This window comes from Serinus canaria, chromosome 4 (genome assembly GCF_022539315.1).
Source record: "Serinus canaria isolate serCan28SL12 chromosome 4, serCan2020, whole genome shotgun sequence".
Taxonomy (NCBI): domain Eukaryota; kingdom Metazoa; phylum Chordata; class Aves; order Passeriformes; family Fringillidae; genus Serinus; species Serinus canaria.
Window position 1 is genome coordinate 10,961,722 of NC_066317.1, and position 13,416 is coordinate 10,975,137.

The 13,416-nt window shown below is 41.3% G+C and overlaps 1 protein-coding gene across 3 annotated transcripts; it reads left to right on the forward strand.

The window, feature by feature from the left end:
* Window positions 1-219: 219 nt before the first annotated feature.
* On the forward strand, window positions 220-12,377 carry ZNF330 (zinc finger protein 330). Of its 3 annotated transcripts, none has more exons than XM_018922428.3 (10): window positions 220-270; window positions 3,086-3,214; window positions 3,480-3,499; window positions 3,623-3,693; window positions 5,223-5,302; window positions 6,636-6,762; window positions 7,502-7,606; window positions 10,075-10,121; window positions 11,198-11,315; window positions 11,654-12,377. In XM_018922428.3, exons 2-10 carry the CDS (start codon window positions 3,095-3,097, stop codon window positions 11,929-11,931), a joined length of 966 nt encoding a protein of 321 aa, XP_018777973.1. In that variant the 5' UTR covers window positions 220-270; window positions 3,086-3,094; the 3' UTR covers window positions 11,932-12,377. The 3 variants fall into 3 exon arrangements, with proteins under 3 accessions (XP_018777973.1, XP_018777972.1, XP_030095439.1); XM_018922427.3 differs by lacking the exon at window positions 220-270 and adding an exon at window positions 386-505; XM_030239579.2 differs by lacking the exon at window positions 220-270 and adding an exon at window positions 754-773.
* The last annotated feature ends 1,039 nt before the right edge of the window (window positions 12,378-13,416 follow it).

The window sequence follows — 13,416 nt, forward strand, 5'->3', positions numbered from 1 at the left end:
ATTGCTACGCCCAAAATTCGGTCTCTCGACAAGTGAGAGCAGAGGTGCAGTTGCCTCGAAAGCAAACAAGACTTGAGGCTGGGCCATGCCCTGAGCAGCAACACCCATGCGAGCAGGTGGCAAAGCCCTTCCTTGAGGCCCGCGCCGCATTCCGTGAGGGGAAAGGGGCACAATCGCGCTCAGAACGTTCCCGCCGGGCGGTGCGGGCCGGCCGGGCAGCGCACCGCGGCGCACCGCCGCTTCCGGCTTCCGCGCGGCCGCCCGAGCCAGGTTGGAGCGGGGGCGGAGGCGGGAACGGGAACGGGAATGGGGGCGGGGGGCGGTGGGGCGGCAGGCCCGGGCCCGAGGCGCTGAAGGGGCGATGGTGCCTCCGAGGGGCCGGGCTAGAGGCGGCGAGGGTCTCGGTTCCGGGCTCTTAGAGCTTCCGAGCAAGCGAAGCGGTGTCCGGCTCCCCCATAGCTGAGCGCGGAGCGCGGCGATCCAGGCTGGCAGCGTGATGCGGCAGGTTCGGGGGACCTGAGTACTGAAGATAAGGGAAAGCGCTAAAAGCTGAACAGCGGCAGTGTGCCTGCACACGCCAAGAGCAGCCCTGCTGTCGGCGCTTCACCCCACGGCCTCGGAGCGGATCTCGTCCGGCTCCCGGCAGGTCATGAGGAAGCAGTCGGTCAGAGGGGCCCCTGAGGAAAGCCCCGAACACCTGGACACTTACAGCACAGCAGCCCCCGGGTGCTGTGGGCCCACAGTGCAGTTTTTAGCCACCTTGCTTCTAAAAGGTGGAGTAAGTCATGGGCATCACAGTACCTGGAAAATGATTTTTGCATTATTAGAGCGTTCAGTTCATGATGCTTTTAAGTATGAACTACTGTTCATACAGTTTTTAGAATTTTTAATTTTTTTACAATTTTAAATTGTAATTTTGTATGAGTGGTGAAGCAGATTTTGAATACATATAGAGTGGAAGCTGTTTGATGGTCAAGCACAAGAAACCTTGAAATACAGAAAGCCTCTTCTGGGTGTTGGTATTTGTGGCCTGACAAGGGTAGCCCCACAGTTCCCTGCCCCTCATTGAACAGCCCGTTCCAGCTGTTCGTGTCTGTGACTGCAGGGTGGGCAGTGTTTCACCAGATAATAAGGCGCAATGCACTGTCCTGCTCAGTGCAGAAGATCCAGGAACCTGCCGCTGCAGTCAGGGTGTGTCTTTGCGACCTCACCAAGGACAAGAAGCTGTGACTTCAGCAGAACTTGGATGCCGGGCATTGTTAATGTACCACACAGCACAACCACCAGCTGAAATACACCAGCATTCTTTGGAGGTGTGGTGGGAAATCTAGTCTTTGCCCCTGGTTGCCTTAGCAAATAATGCAGCAGGAGAGTAACAGGAGGTGAAAATTTACAGAGTGGAACACAGTGCTGGCGACCCAGTAACTCACATAACACATTTTAGGGGTTTTCCTTTGAACTATTCACCTCATTCCTGCATAGCCTCCTGAAATCAGAGCTCTGCTCCTTGTGCCACAGCATCAGCCATTGAGCTGGAGAGCCACACTCACTCCCGCAGCTGCTGCTGGGCCCAGGCACAGCATTTCACTCCTGAGGAGGAAGCTTCAAATGAAGAAACAGCCTTTGTGCAGAATGCTCCCCATGCAGGAGCTCCAGTGCTCTGTAGGGCAGCACAGTTGTACTCTCTGGGGCTGAAGGGGGGAACCAGGCATGGACCTACAGCCTCTTATTTTAGGTCCTCCAGATGCACTTTTCTCTCCCACACACCCCTCGGGGGTGTGGACTGCAAGCCGAATCCACTGGGTCTTTCTTGCCTGAGCATTTGGTAACAGTGTGCCAAAAATGAAGGTAGAACACTCTGCAGAGGCGTTGGAATACTAATTAGTGGTTTCAAAAGAGGTGATATTCTGCTTTGAAAGGAATTGATGGTAGACAGGGTTTATGCTGTCCTAATTTCTGGAATCATAACATTGTTAATCTCTAGTCCAAAAATTAAAAAGATGGTAAAATTTCTTGAAAAATTTGAGCCCAGGAAAAAGACAACAAACAACCTAAATGAAAGCTCAGAGGGAAATAGTGATAAGAATATTGATCTACAGGATGTTGTTATTATTGGATGGTGTTTGAAAGCATGGATTCACTCAACAGCTTTGCTAAAGGGACCTGACATTGCAGTTCTGTTGTTACTTAGTTCAGTGCAACTTTCTGAAAACTGCCATCTAAAATTTCACATAGCCTGTGTCCTCAGGAGGTGCTGGGGCAGTGCTTTTCATGAAAGCAGTTTGTCATTTTGGTGCTTTCCATTATGAGGGAATGTGAAGAAGTCAAAGTATAAATACTAACCATTAGATTCTGTTGTTAAATCAGCATTTGAGTGGTTTGAAAATTAGTGTGGAGCCTGATATTGGACTCCCAGTGTCAGAAATGTCATACTCTAGATTAATGACAGTTGCCAGCAGGCAGCAGAGCAATATAATTTTGACTACAAAATATGACTCTAATACAATTTAAACATGGTGCAAAATGCAACAGCACAAGAAAACTGATTTATGTGTGCTATCAAAAGCAAATTTTTGTATCTGGTCAGGGCAATATATTTCTGTGTTCAGGAAAGTTAGGATTCTTTGGTTTATAAGACCTTTTGAATGAAGATACTATTTTTCTTCCAAGTTGGAGCTGGTAGAATTGACTGCCTTTTGATGCTGCAATTGTCCTTACAAATGCTTATTAAACAGGCAAGGCAAACCAAAACCAGAGGTCCATCACAAATAAACCTGCAGATAGTAGTGATTTCATTTTTATTAAGGCAGAACCCTTCAAAGAGAGTTAAACACAAAGTTCAGGACAGCAAAGATTTCCAGATCACAAGATTCTTTATGGTTCATCATTTGGCTCTTCCTCCTGGATTGTCCCCTTATTCTGCATTTCAAAAGAAACTTTCAGACAAGGAAGTGAATGGAGATGAAGCACAGTTAATGCAGGAACTGTAAAATCCAGGTTTAGTGCTGGATGTGTCATGTGTGTCCATGTATTTACTTACATAGTCTTATGTGCATTCATTCCATACCTATTTTTCCCCCCACAGAGAGTAAACATGCCTAAAAAAAAGACTGGTGCTCGTAAGAAAGCTGAGAACCGTCGGGAACGTGAGAAGCAGATCAGGGCTTCACGAGCCAACATAGACTTGGCCAAACATCCTTGTAATGCTTCAATGGTAAGTAAACCTAAAGTATTCTGTATTAAAATACCTAATTTTTAATTACATAAACCCAGTGATAACACCTTGAATGCATTTAATGCCACTAGAATGTCATTCTTCCTGCTATCCTTCCTATTTAAGGTTACCTTTGCACCAGACAAAGGTGCAAATTGATTAAAAGGTTTGGATCCTGATTGTAACTCCCTGAGGAGGTCTGTAATTTTTATATATTTTACCTAGAATGAAAATAATTAACCAGTGTTTTATTTCTTCCCTTTAGGAATGTGATAAGTGCCAAAGGTAAGCCTTTTTACCCTTCTAAAACCAGTTCAGTATTTGTTTCAGACATTTTATACAGGTATTTTAATGCTTTCTTTTAAATCTTAATACTTTCTTTTTGTTTTTTCACCTCCATGTGCCTAGGCGACAGAAGAATAGAGCTTTTTGTTACTTCTGTAATTCTGTTCAGAAATTGCCCATTTGTGCACAATGTGGTGAGTAGTAATAATGAATGAAAACAAGCTGTCCTCAGTCCTGTTTGTGATGTTAAACTCTCAGTATCTGTGTTACAGTAGCTTTATCTTAAAGTACCTCTGTGATGCAGAGCAGGTTCTTTTGACTCTGCTGTGAATATCCTCCTTGAGAATGGATCTTCTTAGATCAGTATATATGCCTCTAACCCCCAGAGGTTTGCAAGCCTCGATCATGGCTTGTCTTCTTTGGAAAAAATTGCCTCGGTTCCTTTTAGGTTTGAGAAATCTGATTGTTTCCATAGATTGACAATGTGGAGCATTGTTTCATAACAGCAGCAAAACTAAAAAAGCTTTGACTGCTAGCAAGGCACTAATAAATACTGCTTTTTTAGGGATTATATAATTTCTGATCAATTCAATATCAATTAAAGCATCAATATATTATTCAACTTGCATGGGGTTGTAATGTAATATGCAGCTCTTGTAATTTATGTGGGGTTGAGGGTTGATGCTTTGAAATTAAAAGACAAGGACTCCTCGTGACAGAGCTGCTCTGTATCAGGCTAAAATGGCCTTTGTTTTTAAACAGGTGTTTGCTTGCAGGAGATGTTGATATTCATTTAATACTTAGGTGAATATTCTACTGTTTCAACACATCATTGCAGATTTTCAGTTTGTCATTAACCAGATGGCTGTTTTGGAGTTTGACTCTCAGAGCTGTTGACATGCAGTTTTCAATGCCTTTGTTGTGATCCACAGATACTGAGCATTTCTGGAAGCCAGGCTGTTAGTGTGCAGTGGCAGTGTGTCACCTTTCATGAGTCTCCTTTCTGTCACCATGCAGTGAAGTACTAAAAACATGCTCTCTGTCTTATGGTTCATATCTGTGTGTTGCATTTAATCTTACTCTGGAGTATGTTTCTAGAGGAAAAACATTACTATCAGCAACCATAATACTATATTGAGACCCAGGGTTTTCCAAATGAAGACCATTAGAGCTGTTTGATGCTTAATAAAGCATTGGGGACCATAAACCAACAGCATCTTTGTTAGAGGAGCCCATGAAGGATGGGAGCAAAGTATCTCTGTTCCAGTGCCCCACACCCAGTTAATGCCCCCACCACCTCCCACTGCCCAGCTCAGCTTTTATGATGGGACAGAGCTAGCAGCGGTTTTAAACATAGCTCTTTATGGTTTCATTGCTGGTCTTTGACTTCAGTTTTGTTCTTTGTTTTGACATTTGAAATTTTTGCCAGTGTCTCAAAACACAGAGCAAGACCAATACATTGTCTTATTATCTCAGTACAGGGGCAAGAGATTTGACTGAAAACAGACAATAATTAATTTAACCTAAGGGAGGTGTGAAGGTGGGTTGCAGAATGCAGCAATAATGCAAACATCTTTGCTTGCATTATTTTTACCTAGATTTATGTTAAACACAGGCATTTAGTTGAAGTGCATTCTTACATGAACATGTGTTCTATTTTTTTTTTTTTAATTTTATTTTTACATAGTTTTCTTATGGTTCCCTGCCTTTTTATTTTAAACAGGAAAAACCAAATGCATGATGAAGTCTTCTGACTGTGTTATAAAACATGCTGGTGTTTACAGCACTGGACTAGCTATGGTGGTATGTATACAAAATTACAGCCTTCTTTGCACTATGAGAATATTCTGTGCAAATCTTCCTGGAAAAATGATAAAACAGATTTATGGAATGATAGTATGTACCAAGCCAAGTTTGGTTTTTTTCTTGCTTTTCTGTAACAAACTGATTTTTCCCTTTTACTGAAACTCCCAAATTTTTAAGTTTTAGATTCAGCTCCTGCAAACTCCAGCACATGTCCTGGATGCTAGTGGATCTGTGTTGGTGGCAGGCCCTAAGCACATGCATGAAGAGCACTGGACCCTTACATGCACCACAGACAATTCCCAGCCTTCATTAAAATGTAGGACTATTCTGCAGAAACCTGCAGACTTTTGTTGCTGTTGTCTTAGTATTGCAGACATCATCAGTAACACAGAGAGGAGTCTGTTCCACTAGAGGGGATTTTTAATGAACAAAACCCCTCTTTTGGGCTCTTAATTAGAGATAATTATATATTCAGGCCTTCAAAGTTTTGTTCTTAGAAGGACAAGTAAGTGTCTGCATTCTGGAAAGCAAGGTGTGACCTGCCACAGCCTCTGGATTAAATGGTCTAAACCTCTATCCTGTTGCTGCCTGCAGCTGGCCATCAGCTGTTCTCACTAACAAAGCCAACCTTTACATGCTGGTGTTCTTGAACTTATCCCATGCATTCACTGATGCAGGAGTGAACGCATCAACACTTAAATTTGGATTCATCCTTGTTTTGTGTGCATGTAATTCGCCTAGTAATGTGTGCATGTAATGCACATAGTAATTAGTTACCCATGGGCTGAGAGGGCTTCTTAAATGCTACACTTAAGGATAGCTGAAGCGGAGATGTTATAATTTCATCAAAATAAAAAGTAAACAGTCTAACTTACTTGTAATGAATTATTTGTTCTTTGCTCTCTGCAGAGCTTGTACTCTAATATCGTAGATCTAAAATCCAAGTGAGTGATTTCAGCTCTTAAGAGTCTAGAGGCATTTTTCAGGTCTTTGAAATTTCATTTTTGCTAGAATATTGTTATAATTTATGGATCCCAGGTTTCAACTGGAGGACACAATTTTCCATGAGCAAAGTGTGTGATAAGAAATGTAAAAACCAGGATTGAGATAGGTAACCAAATTATTTTGCATCATACATAATCGTGCAGAAATGAAAAACAAACATGAACTGTGGAGCACCTTGGTCAGAACACAGGTTTGGTTCAATACTCTCACTCAGCCAAAGCGAGGCCATGGAGAGAATGGATAAGAGGATACATTGAGGATTATGGGATAAATCTCTCTATTGGTATTGCAGAAGTCCTAAGATGATCTCTTGCTGTGATTGCAGGGTGCAATCTGTGATTTCTGTGAAGCCTGGGTGTGTCACGGGAGGAAGTGTCTCAGCACCCACGCATGTATGTGCCCTCTGGCAGACGCAGAATGCGTTGAGTGTGAAAGAAGTGTCTGGGACCATGGTAGGTTGCTCACATTTAAGAATAAGAACATATAAATGACACTTCTTTCCTTGCATTGCTTAAGTGAGTGCACCTATATTCTTAACATAGCTTTTTTAGTCTTCATTAAATTAGTCCTTGCAGTAGGTTTGTTCAAAGCAAGGATTCTCCCCATTTTAAATATAGTCATTTTACAGTGGGAAAAGTAAATGACCTGCTCAAGAACATGAAGTGCTCAATTCAGGGATGAATATGTAATCTAAATTATATTGGTTCTATCAGCTTAATTATTCACATAATTAAGCACTGCACCAAATTGCCAACACAGTTTTCTGCCATTCTTACTCCATTCTTCTGCACTAGCACAGGTATTTGGATTCCCAGATGCTTAGGAAACCATACTGATCTCCTTTTGTTGAATCTTTTAAAGTGTTTATTTCAAGTGTGTATCAGAGCTGAGCAGAGAAGACTTGATGAGAGTGTGATTTGATTTAAGAGAAATAGTTAATGCTACAGTCAAATTAAAATGAAGAAAAGTACTAGAGGTAATACTTGCTTTATAGTTACATTGTTTTATATTGTAGGATAGGAGGTGTTTTTCAGTGTAAAAATGGATGGCAGTGTCTAATTTAGGACCTTGAAGCATTTGTCACAGAAGGGAGAACTGGTCTTCGGTCAAAACTACCACCTAAATTGTTTGCAGAGCAGGACTTGATGCTTCTGCCCATTGTTGATTATTTTGCCTTGATAAATCTTTCAGGAGGCAGAATATTTGCCTGCTCTTTTTGCCATGATTTCCTCTGTGAAGATGATCAGTTTGAACATCAAGCCAGCTGCCAAGTTCTGGAAGCAGAGACATTTAAATGTAAGTTAATTATTCATAATATCTTTCACCACAGCCAAGCAGATTCTCTACTTGTTACTTCTGTGCTCCAGAATACTCTCCATCACCTTTCCCAAGTCAATTTTGTCACCCCTGGAGGGAAGGGCCTGTTTCCTATATACTGGCTTTTGGTATCCAGTTATCCAGACTAGAACTTTTTTTCTCTTTCATGGCCTTTCCTCCATGCCAGGGCACACCTGTTTTCCTGCCAGGCTCTTACAGGCCTCCCATGGGAAGCTGCCCTTGCAGGAGCCAGCATTCTCCAAAGTTGGAGCGTTGGCAGTAGCAGGACTGCAGCAAAACAACTGGAACTGCTGATGCTGCTTTTTTACTCCAGCAAGCTCTGCAGGCAGAAGGAGCTGTCTTCCACTCTTCTGACCCAGTGATGAACTAGTTCTAGACACCTGTTCCTCCTGGAAGACAGCTGCCCTAAACAATATCACCTGTCTTAGTCTGGCTAAACCTTCCCAGGTCGCTGTAAAAGGTGTGTGTGCTGATGAAAGGTTAACAGCTGCTCAAGTCCTGAGGAAGGCTGTGACTCAGCAGTCATCATCTGACTCAGTGAGACAGAGTGAGCACAGAAGGAAGTGACAAAAATAGTCCCAGAACATGATTTCAGTGTTCATTTCCTCACTGACCAGTGGACTGTGGACACGTGTCAGTAGACTATCAAATGTTGATACATATTCACTCTTTCTGAGTAAAGAACAGGTAGCTGAACACTTTATGTCCTTATGAACTCTGATTTGTTGTGTGGACAAAACTGCTGTTTCTAAGAGGACGTGATGGCCATGCCCGACATTGCTCACCCATTACTCATCTCTGGCTGAAACAAGGTATCTTCAAGGGAAGTTAAAAAAAAGAACAACAATAAAACAAAACAAGCTAAGACTATGCATATTTGAAATAACTAAATTTTTCTAGCAGCATTTCTTGCCTACCCACCATTAAATATGATTTGATTTATCATGAGACAAGCATTTGTTTGTCCTTCCCAAAACTTGTATGCGTGTATCTTGACTGTTATAACATTTTCAGTTCTTATTGTAGAAATTGCAGGTGCTTTTTATCATAAGGCTGTTTTCCTTTGAACTGACTAATCTCTTGTCCTAAGTGATTTCTCCTGGTCAAGAATATTTGTGATTTCAATATTTTAATCAGTGTCTTTAGACATCTCTTATCTTCTTTTCATCTTCGATACTTTTGTTCCTAGCCAGCTATTTTTTAAGCCTTGCTTAGCTTCTCTTGATGTATTCTGCCAGAATACATTTTCTTCCTGCATAGCAATATTGAGGCAGCAACAGCTGTTCCATAAGAATGTTTCTTCAATGATCGTTGGAACCTCTCAATTCAGAGATGTGGTATCACACCCTAAATAGAGAGAGAGTTTTTTTGAGGGTTTTCACTGTGTTTTGTGGCACAGAGCAGACTTGGTAGAGACAATATTTTTGTCATTGAGGTAACAAGATTATAAAACCTGTATTTTTACAGAAGACATGAACTTCAAATGTGGTCATTCAATTATAGTATAAATCCATTTTAGCTGTGAAAAAGGTGCTGTTACTTTCCATCATTATCTGAGAGAAGTTTTTGAAGTGCAGGTACTCAAAAAATGATGAATATATTCAGCATCAGCATTTCCAGTTCCATCTTTACACACGCCATAGCTCTAAATCCCATGTCTGTCCTGCTCATGTGGAGAACTGATATTTATTACTTCAGATTGAAAAACTGCTGTCACAGGGGTTAGACAAGGAGAAAAGGAATGAGTACCTGGACAGAAACTGGAATGTAGGTGTTACTGCTTCTCGAGGAGTAACTATTCACCAAACTTCGTGTTGCTGCCATTTCTTGGGTATTTGCCTTTGCTGTACTCCCTCTAGTGGAATAATAAAAACTATTTGAAGCTCAAGACAAGTTAAATTTTGAGCACCTGTTCTGCTCCTTACAGCTGATGTGCCAGCTCCAGTTCTTTAACACAGATAGACTCTCTTAAGAAGGCTTGTGCAGTCAAGTACATTTCCAGAGGATATGACAGAAAATACAGAATGCAACAACTTTTCTAGGTTTGGAAGTTTGCAAGCTTAAAGTGTTCTTACATCTCTAGCACTCCTTCATCTAAATGCTGTGAGAAAAGGAAAAGCAAGATGAGACCTTAACACCAAATTGGTTCTGAAACTTCAGGTTTTAAAAGTTTAGAAGTACAAGAAATAGTTGAACACTTTTCCCCTCTTGAAATTGTGTCAAAGTGAGGTTTAGAGTTAAAAAAACCTAGTAAAATGGTACTGTGGGATAAAATGACTGATTCACATTGCCAGAGTGCAGTCGTGTCGGGGAATTAAAAATAAATGCTTCAGTTCTGGTATTGCATACTTTTTACAGGGTTTTAAAAACATGACAGGTCTGCAGTTTCCGAGTACTGAATTTGTCATACTGCTTTTCTCCAACAGGTGTCTCCTGTAACAGGCTGGGACAGCATTCCTGCCTGCGTTGCAAGGTAAAGACAGTTGTGAGGCTGAGTTTAGGCTTATTCTTCTTGGCCTCCGAGGCTGCTATCAGGCCTTGCCATGTCTTCCTCTCCATGATTAAAAGAAAATTCATGCTTTTGTATTACTTTCTGTAGCTTGGGGTCAAACCTGTGGGGGACAAAAGGTCTATTATCTGTGCTTGCCTGTTAACCACAAGACAGTGTGGGGTGATCTTCACCCAGCCCTCTTTGTTTAAGTTGGGCCTGCAGCATGTTGGGGCTTTAAAAAACAGCCAAGACAACAAAATAAATCCTTGGTCGTGAACAGAATCCAAGGCTTTGAACAATGCTTTGATCCAGTGTGGAACTGCAACAATTGGAAAAGTTGTTATTTTAAACAGTCAAGTGATTATCTGACTAGAAATCGCTGCATCCAAAGGAATAATCTCTACAGCCAATCCCGTTTTCCATATGAACAGGCTGATTTGTAGACATTGGGCTTACATTTTTACACACTCAAAAGGAATTTTGGATAAAAAGTTCTGCCTGCTGCATCATCAGCATTGCCCAGATTTTTCCAGGTGCTGGTTCATTGCCTGCTCTTACTCTTACCTTCCATCTGTTTTTCCTGCACTCTCCCATGGCATTGATGGCCTATTCAAAATAGCTCCTTTTTCCAGGTATTTTCACTGCACCCTGGCGCTCAGTGTGTGAACTTCCCATCTCTAATGCTTTCCTTCAGGCTCCTGCATAGTTTTGTTCTGGCATACATCTCATTATGTTTATTTAGGCTTGTCAGCACAAACCCAAGTTTGCCAGGCTCCTTGTGGGCAGCACTGCAATCCAGCCCTGGATTATGTTACTATCTCTGCATGCTTATTGGCACTTTTATTCAGTCTCTTCCCCAGAAACCCTGGAACCACATTAAGCACAGAGTGGTTCCTCCGTGCACAGACCCCGTGTCCACTGCAAGAGAGACCTCATTAAATTTTAATCCCAGCCAGAAAACCCTGCTGCTGTTAGACACATTTTTGCTTGCTTGTTGTTGAAGAATGTGCTTCTATGATTAAAACATTTGGCCTTTGTACTCTCCCTTCAACACACAGGCTTGTTTTTGTGACGATCACGTGCGAAGTAAGGTTTTCAAGCAGGAAAAAGGGAAAAAGCCTCCTTGCCCTAAATGTGGCCATGAAACTCAGCAGACAAAGGATCTGAGCATGTCAAGTAAGCCAGTTTCTCTAGCTAACAAGCCATACAAGTGCCATTAGTGATTAACTTCTACCTATGAGCACTGAGTAGAGTCTGGTTATGTTCAATTGTTTTGCACAGTTTTGCTTCATTTGTTTTGAGAAAAACTTTGTGTTTCCGAGTTCTGGAATTGAGCAGTCTCATTCTTAACAATTAATTCATTCCAAGAAAGTGAAAGCTTTTGTCTAGTTTGAGATTTTAGTTGTGGATAAATGAAAAATAATTGCCATTTAAACTACTCTTCAAGTAGTGAAAAAAAGATAAAAATGAAATGTTGGATTAGTGGGAACATGATGATTTTTCTTTGCCTGCAGCACGATCATTGAAGTTTGGCCGACAGACCGGAGTAGAAGATGCAGATGGAGCTTCTGGTTATGATGCCTACTGGAAAAATCTTTCCTCCAGCAAGACTGGGGAGGCAGGTGACCGTGAGGATGAATATGATGAGTATGAAGCAGAAGATGATGATGAAGATGACAATGATGAGCGGGGGAAGGATTCAGATTCTGAGGCCACAGATGTATTCAGCAATTTGAATTTGGGAAGGACCTATGCTAGTGGGTATGCACATTATGAGGAATCAGAAGATTAAGCTTAGTATGCTGGCTTTGGAAGGAGCCAAGCAATGCTTCACTGAGTTGTGTACATGCTAGTAGAATAGCTCTATCAGGTACTTACGTATCAGAGTTAGAGAGCAAAGAATGTGGGACTTCTGCAGTAACTCCAAAGGACATTTTTCCTGTAGATGAACTGATGTTGGGTTTGGGATTCAGGGAGAAAATCAAGATATTTTTATTCCCCTAAACAACAGAATGGTTTTGTCCTTGAGTTACTGAGTTACTGAGTATAAAGGTTCAATACCATTTCCTCCTATCAACACAGAAATGGGAAAGCTGTAGCTGTTGCTTCCATTTGCCCATCAGAAACTAAGTTATTTTTTACAATAATTTTGTTAACTGATTTCATACATTATGCAGTGGTGGGTTGGTGACTGCATTTTTTTTGGTCTGCACAATAAAAGTCAACTGCATTATCTAATGAACTGTCATAATTATTGATCTCCCTTGAATAGCTGGAAAGCAGATTGTGTACAAAGTGTAAATTGACACTGAAATTACTTCCTTGTTTATGTCAGTATGGCAGATCAATGTAGTTCTTTGTGTATTTGCACATCACCTTTTCAGTATTTTTATTATTTGATATTAATTGGTGGAGCTATATATAGTCACTATAAGAGCTCCCCAGATAATCAAAATTTTTATGGAAATAAAATGTTGGTATCCTCTCTGCCTCAAAAATCTGTAAGACAGTTTGCCATTAGCTGAAAAGGAGACTGTTTTTCTTCTGTATCTAGCCTTAAACTCTTTTCCTTGCATATGATAAAAAAAATTAGATAGGAAACAACACTGTATGTGTACTGAGAAGGTGAGAAAACATGGGGTGTTCAAAATGCTGGGCCTAATTGCTGTTCTGTGCCAGTAAAAGGCAAACGATTGGCACTTCTGAGCGGAGACGGTGACACCTGCAGAAGTGTTTGCAGTGGTTCTGATTTGAAAGTGAACATGTTAATTACCCATCTACAGATCTAAGTGATGGCATTTATTTTCCCTCTGTAGGGGAATGTTTTACAGCAGGCAGATCATGATACAAGGGCAGGCAATCTAAAGTGTTGTTCCAGCTCTCTAAATGCCATGCCTTAATGCAAGAGAGCCCTTTTTGTTATCTGTCAAATACCTGAACTGATTATACCATTACCTCCTTTTGTGGTGTTTCTCTACTCTTTCTTAGCAGCTAAAGGTCATGTGTTAGCAGAGCATACCCTATTGAGAATAATTTTTAATGATGTTAAGATTGCTAGATGGACATTTTGTAACAAAACAGGATTGGAAAACCTGGTCTTGATACTTTCTTTTTAAAAGCATCTCCTACCAAATGCATGAAAGACAAGAACTGAGGCCCATCAAGGACAAAAGCAAATTGCTAGAGAGCACAACTTGGTTATGGCAGCTGAGGGAGAAACTCTGTAGGAAAGAGGGGCACAACTGGTGAGTGCATGCCTTCAGAACTGGAGAGGAAA

Coding starts and splice junctions, on each gene's coding strand:
- ZNF330 (XM_018922427.3), top strand. Junction 3,500..3,622: donor GAATGTGATAAGTGCCAAAG/GTAAGCCTTTTT, acceptor CCATGTGCCTAG/GCGACAGAAGAATAGAGCTT. Junction 7,607..10,074: donor GGAAGCAGAGACATTTAAAT/GTAAGTTAATTA, acceptor TTTCTCCAACAG/GTGTCTCCTGTAACAGGCTG.